The 6,279-nt window shown below is 37.8% G+C and overlaps 2 protein-coding genes across 3 annotated transcripts in view; one reads left to right on the top strand and one right to left on the bottom strand.

The window, feature by feature from the left end:
- The window catches only part of LOC108626435 (CB1 cannabinoid receptor-interacting protein 1), a 13,382-nt gene extending 7,109 nt beyond the window's left edge, over positions 1–6,273 (top strand). The window contains exons 2-3 of one of the 2 annotated variants that reach the window (XM_026814817.1): positions 4,676–4,944; positions 5,533–6,273. In XM_026814817.1, the coding sequence (XP_026670618.1) occupies positions 4,676–4,944; positions 5,533–5,573 (310 nt within the window). In that variant the 3' untranslated portion in view covers positions 5,574–6,273. Of the gene's footprint in view, positions 1–4,675 lie in introns of both variants that reach the window. The other variant, XM_018027091.2, reaches the window with a different exon arrangement.
- LOC108626453 (transcription factor B5) overlaps positions 1–6,279 on the bottom strand; it is a 22,277-nt gene that overhangs the window by 11,008 nt on the left and 4,990 nt on the right. The gene's annotated exons all lie outside the window — the stretch shown is intronic.

Below are 6,279 nucleotides of genomic sequence, written 5' to 3'. Positions count from 1 at the left end.
TTTTGTTGTTTATTATTAGCAATGTTCTTCCGACATCTGATTTCTTTTTAAAAAATGCGTTTCTAAAGTGCATAAACTTTTAGGATCGACTGTATAGCCAATACATCCTTAAGATTTTTCCCTTCGAAATTCAATCCTTCCTTTTAATACGCCAAAGCCTGTGCTATGGCAGGAGAATTTGTAGTCACTTGGAAGATCCTTATACTCTAAGAAATCGGAGAGAAAAACACAATAGGTCTTAGTACGGCAGTGCCATAATAATTAAAAAATCAGGAAAATTGGAAATTTAATCCTCAATCTTTTTTCCATTTACATTTAAAACGAAAGAAATCGGTATTTTCCGAGAGTCTGATTTCGCTCGCGTGTTTCGATGTTAACTGAGTATCTGCATTTCGTGAGAAGAAAAAATAGTAAGGAAAGAAGAAAAGGAAGGAAATGGGCTGAAAGTAGGAGATCGTGAATGGCTTTTTGTTCCGCAGACAGCTTGCTATTCAAAGGAAAGCTTCCGTTCTAGACCTTGGTCGTTTTCTATCTTACTATTCTTCTCCATTACTCGCGCAGCTAAATTCGCTAATTGGAGACCACCGTCGGAAATTCATACTATTTCTTCGGTTTGAGTATGTACAAGCATATTAAATGATAAACGGGAATTTTTTACGCGTAAATAAGTTTGTAAATAAATTACGGGATGGAATGAAACCTTTCTGTTGTGACATTAATAAACACGAAGCCTTCAATTATACACACTTGTTGAAACGTTTTGTAAAAAGTTCGCTGGGTAATGGACTAGCTTTAAAAACGATGCGAGAGAACGTCGGTTGTACAGTGTCAAGGGAGATGTTACGAGCCTGAGAAACCTATTGGCCTACTTTTGTGCAACAGCCTTTGAATAATATAAATTAGGAAAATTGTAACACAGAGCATCGGTAAAAAGTCAATTACACTTCAAGCAAATTGTAAAGCGAATAAGTTGTAATTGGCTCGAGCATAAGTAATAAGTCTAGCGACGTTCACGAATGGAACTACAACTATGTAAATGGATGTCATAGACCGGTCTGAATCGTTGGCAACCAAATTGCATCGAGTAATAGCACCCCCAACGATTTAGGTCGCAAAGCGAACAATAACTGGAAACAATTTGACGAATTAATTAAAGTTTCAACCGGGGGACGCTTGTGGAATGTCCGAAGCCTAGTCGAGAGACACTTCAAATTACAAACAAGACGATCTCACGGAAGAGAAAATAATACAGTTTCTCCAAGATTGCCTGCGATCCATCAAAGTCACCGTTCCAGTTCCGGTAGGTATATATCTTTTAAAAAAATAGTGCGCGAACTTCGTTTGGATTGCGGAACGTACGTAGGAGAATGGAAAGCTAACACGGAGAAGAATTTTCGCTTTAAATCGAGAGCTATAAAACTCCCGGCGATATTGCACACCGTATACCATCACCCTCTAATCTTATCTGTTAGAAAGCGGGAAACAGGATCTTAAAAGTGTTGAATGAACGCTTTGCGCCGCTATGCGTATCGAAGAAAATTGGTCTACATCAGAGAGGGATGGAAACCTGCAACGGGAGACAGTGTAAAGAAAGGAGTGTACGATACTTGTTCGCGAACAAAGAACCGAGTTCCATGAATAGAAAAACAGAAGAGAGCCATTCTGCCGAGTTTGTCAGAGGAATTATTTTCAATACGACTTCCCTTTTTTTCCACATCGCTGTTTTTCCTCCCCTGTTGAAAAGTCTACTGGAGCAGTGTGGCGAATGTGAAAGCAGTCTAATCGCAAGGATGGAACGGAACGGTATCACGGTCATTAAAGCGGAGACACCGTGGCTGCACTCCGGTTCGATTTCGCCAAGGAAGCTCGCACGCGAATCTTTGAATTAGTTATTATCCAACTGTTCGAGATCAATCAGACGATTAGATCTTACAATTTTTAAAAGGCAACATACGATTGACATATAATTAATTTTTACGCAGTGGGACGATTTTTTATGTATTGTGCAATAACTTCTCGTATCTACGAATGTGGTATTCAATTTTATGTTACATACCAGTGTATCCTACATTCGTTTTCTCTTACAAGTTTTAAATAGGACAGGGCGTGTTTCAACCTGTTGTTACTTATCAGGCATATGTATCTCCAACCTTATCTTTACCTATGTTTCTTTTTCAACTTTGGCCATTAGCTATAATACCTCCCTTGTATTTCACAAAGATCCAACAGAACAAAGGAAAATAGAAAATTTTTACGATATTATTAAGTTTGAAAACAGTCTTTCTGTACTTTTAGTTCCAAAACCACTCGAGGTTTTCTGAATAAGAAACTGAAGAGAAAATTCAAATGTACGATACGTTACGTATCTTCGATCGACCGACGACGCGTAGTAACTTCAGATATTATTCGTAGCTCGTCATCGGGAAGCTGCATTTCAGCTTGGATTGGTATCAGATACTCGTATCGGCTATTTCGTTAAAACGAATCTGCGATTGATCGACGTCACGGTGGCGTCGACGGCGATGTTTCGAATGCATTGCCCCAGAAAGCTACCAGGTATAGTCTGTCTTTTACTTTTACACACGAACAGACTTTTACGAGTAGCATAGCCGTCGCCGTGCCGCGAATGCGAATCTCGACTTTACGATTTCGTCGCGGGCTTAGGCAGTCGAGGCCCATTTTAAATATTTAAGTAGCGCGGCTTTGAACGTTTCTTATTGACTCGAGCAATCTGCCGGCGTTCCGCGTGACGCGAAAAGGCAACGGGAGCTTTATTGGGGCTCGAAACTGTAAACTTTGCCTTGAATATTGCAACGCGCGGGGGTGCGCGATGAAAATACTTTCCGGACACTGAAAGTTAGATTCGCTTTTGAGAGCACGATTTGGTAGATTGTTTGCTTAGAATTCTTTGCGCCTTGCATCCGAACTTAAGGCGAAATACAATTTGAACGTTCTTCGATCGGAGCAGTTTTGCAACTTCGACTTCGACGACGTTTCAAGATGATAAAATATGATGCATCTCTTCAAATTCTCCTCTACTCTTATTTATCATCTTCCTAAAGTTAGGCAACGTCTCCACATAGTTAAGACTGCAGTAATGCAGAAGCATGCATTTTTACAAAATTCCTTCCAGCTAATAATAATCACTGTGTCACGATTTGAATGATTAATCGTAAGTTTATTTTCTGTTACGGAAAATCAAGTCAACTTTGCTTCAGCGAATAATTATATATGCTTTTGCGTCACGAGAATTCATTTGAAACACGTGAGTGATGCTCGACATTGATATGCGTAGGGTTCATTGGCATGCATTCGCTTCACTCCTGGGAAACACTAAAAATACTCGACACAAGCGTTGAAGTTATGCCAAATCTCGTCGCAGTTATTATGCGCGATGTATTAATATTTATAAACGTTCATCGTGCTCGAATTTATACATTTATAGGAGCAGCGTTATGTTTTCTCGGAACAATGCAAATTTACTTGATTGTGTATGAACGTAAGAAGCGTTCGGAGAAAACTTTTCAATTAAAATTAATTCAAAAGTATTTCGTAACAATAAAACGAATAAAATTCTTGTATTATTAAATTTATGGGCAACCATGACATCCAAACGAGTATACTTTGTGTAGAAGTACGCTGGCGTGACATTTTATAACAATATACCGGAAATATAAATTGTCCATGGACATTATAAATACATTCAAGTGATTAACAAACTGAGATTTAAATGGAACTGTGTTTGATTGAACGATATCGGGAGCACTCTTTGAATTCACTGCCGTAGAAAAATTGATATCGGAGTCGAATAAATTTTATGAATGTAGGACACTGAATTCTACATTTTTATTGTCCGCTCGTAGCAATAAAATATCTTTCAAATGGTATACTAAAATGCAAACACAACAATCTCTGAAACATACGTCTTTCGCATAATAACTGGATTTAAATCCAATTGTATTAAACATTTATAAACGAGTTTAAATATAATATTGCGTGATTCATTGATTTTAATTAACTGTCTGCTTGTTCTCAACACACAAACGCGTGAAAATTAGTTTTATATAATTAGCGCACACGTCCTGCACAATAGCGGTCGTTACGTGTGATAAAAAGCGAAATAAAGGTAAAATTCGGCAATTTACGACACAGGGTCTACTGCGACTATTTTGTAAACGACTGCGGTTACGCGATATATGCCAGCCGGTGCACAATAGTGGCCCGGAAACGAGGTTCAGAATCTCGAACGCCGGACCGAACGAAGATGCAAATGAATTTGAAGTACGGTTCTGTAAACGTCGCCTACCGTAGACTGTAGACACGAATCGGGCCTATCGATTTGTGATCAAATCAGACCTGCTTCGATGCCTGGCTACAATCGCGACTAAAGAGTGCCCGATTCAATTACTCTTTCGATAGACTTTCAAATTTTCCTGTTCGTCACAGAGAATCCCTCTGCGAAATTAAGCTAGTTAGCCTTTCTCCTTACGCTCCTAATTTCCACAAAGACGATTTCAATTAGGCGAGTTAGATTGACGTAATTCTACTTCTACTACGGAAGACCAGATTTACATCCTACACGATTGAAATTGATATATCAATAAATTTCCTATTTTATTTTCTAATTTGTTTTAAAGATACATAGTAATTGTATGGAACCCTAATAAATTTGCAGATCCCTCAGCATTGGTGGTAAACAAGTGGAAACGATCGAGCGTGCACGAGACGGGACAGCTTGTGCCTACAGTGCTTATCACAGCACGAAGGGTATACCTGCGAGTTCTCGTGGCCACCGTGAAGAATTGCCCATTGCCATGCGTGTCCTGGGCTCCGGTTATCTCAGCACTTGTTTGCAGATCAAGTACTACCGGCAAGATGATCAGAGCCACTGCGAATGGGGTGCCAGATTACACTGCATCGAGCTAGACTGTTCTAGCGTTGAAGGTAGATTAGTCACTGTAGACCGGGAGACTTACAGAAAACTCGGTATAGAATCCTAGCAGTCTGTAGGCGTTAATGTTATGAAAGCTATTACATAACGATAAATGATATATTCGTTTTTTCCACGATCGTACGATCGCGGCTTCTTCTTGTTCATACTAATCGGTTCAGTTTGTAATTGAAATCGTTCGATCAGATTTGTATGGAATTTCAACACGGGAAACGTATGTATGCGGTAGAATATCGAGTTTCTTCGTACGAGAACGTAATAAAGTAACGTGAATGGTTCTGACAAGTTCCGTGACATTGAGGGAAGTAAAGGAAGGCGTTCTGTGGCATATCGATCGCTTTTTACAGCAAGAAAATCGGAATCAAATGTTATAACTCCTTTTGGTCCCTTAACGATTAAATGAATAATTGTTATTAAACGCTCGTCCGAAACATAATTTCAACATATTTTTCTATATTAACAAATACAAGTTTTTACATGTATATGTATGTATGTATCAAAAGTATACATGTACATATATATAATATAAATTGATATAACAGACAGAGTCAAATAAAAAGACAATTGTATTCTGTTTCTAGAATTGCGTTTGCGAGGATTTTTAATAGATAATACTCGTTAAGGTATCGAGTAAGAAAATACATTATATAAGGATTTATTAATGTATTATAGACGCTAATGAATGACGATGAAACTGCGTTCAAACATGTTCATAAATAAATTATAATTGACAAATATTCGGATGTAAATTTCTCGCGCGATAAGTTGATAGAACAAAAGAAAGAAAGAACATTATAAATGTGTTGTAACTAAATGAAAGTCTAACGTAACTTTAGTACGAGTCGCCGATCGATTAGACTATTATTTTAGAGGAGCTGCGATTTAATCTCGGAATTTCCAAGTCGTTTTCGTCGACGGGAAGGGAAGTTTATACAATCTAATGTATTTAAACACGAAACTTACAGCACATAATGGTAATTTGTATGACGTGTTATTCGAGACGCGGTGAACTATTAATGCTACCGCATAATTACCGCTACAATTACTGTTCGCATTACCTGTTGTGTTCCGTTCAAGTATGAAATATTTAATTTCCCGTTCAGTTGAACAAGTTCTATACTTTCTTTTCGAGAACGCGATTAAAAGACGTCAAAATTATACACATAATTTCCTTATTGTTACGAAATTATTGTAATAGGTAATGATACAGCTAGATCTTTTTCTGGGATGTATTAAATGCGCCGTTATGCGAATATTGTATGTACATTATTTATTTAAATATTTGTAATAAAAAAGCTTATGTATATTCAGAAATTGTATATTAAAAA

This window comes from Ceratina calcarata, unplaced genomic scaffold (genome assembly GCF_001652005.2).
Source record: "Ceratina calcarata isolate Rehan_Ccalc_2016 unplaced genomic scaffold, ASM165200v1 scaffold40.2, whole genome shotgun sequence".
In the NCBI taxonomy this organism is placed as follows: Eukaryota; Metazoa; Arthropoda; class Insecta; order Hymenoptera; family Apidae; genus Ceratina; species Ceratina calcarata.
This window is presented reverse-complemented; position numbering and strand designations above follow the sequence as displayed.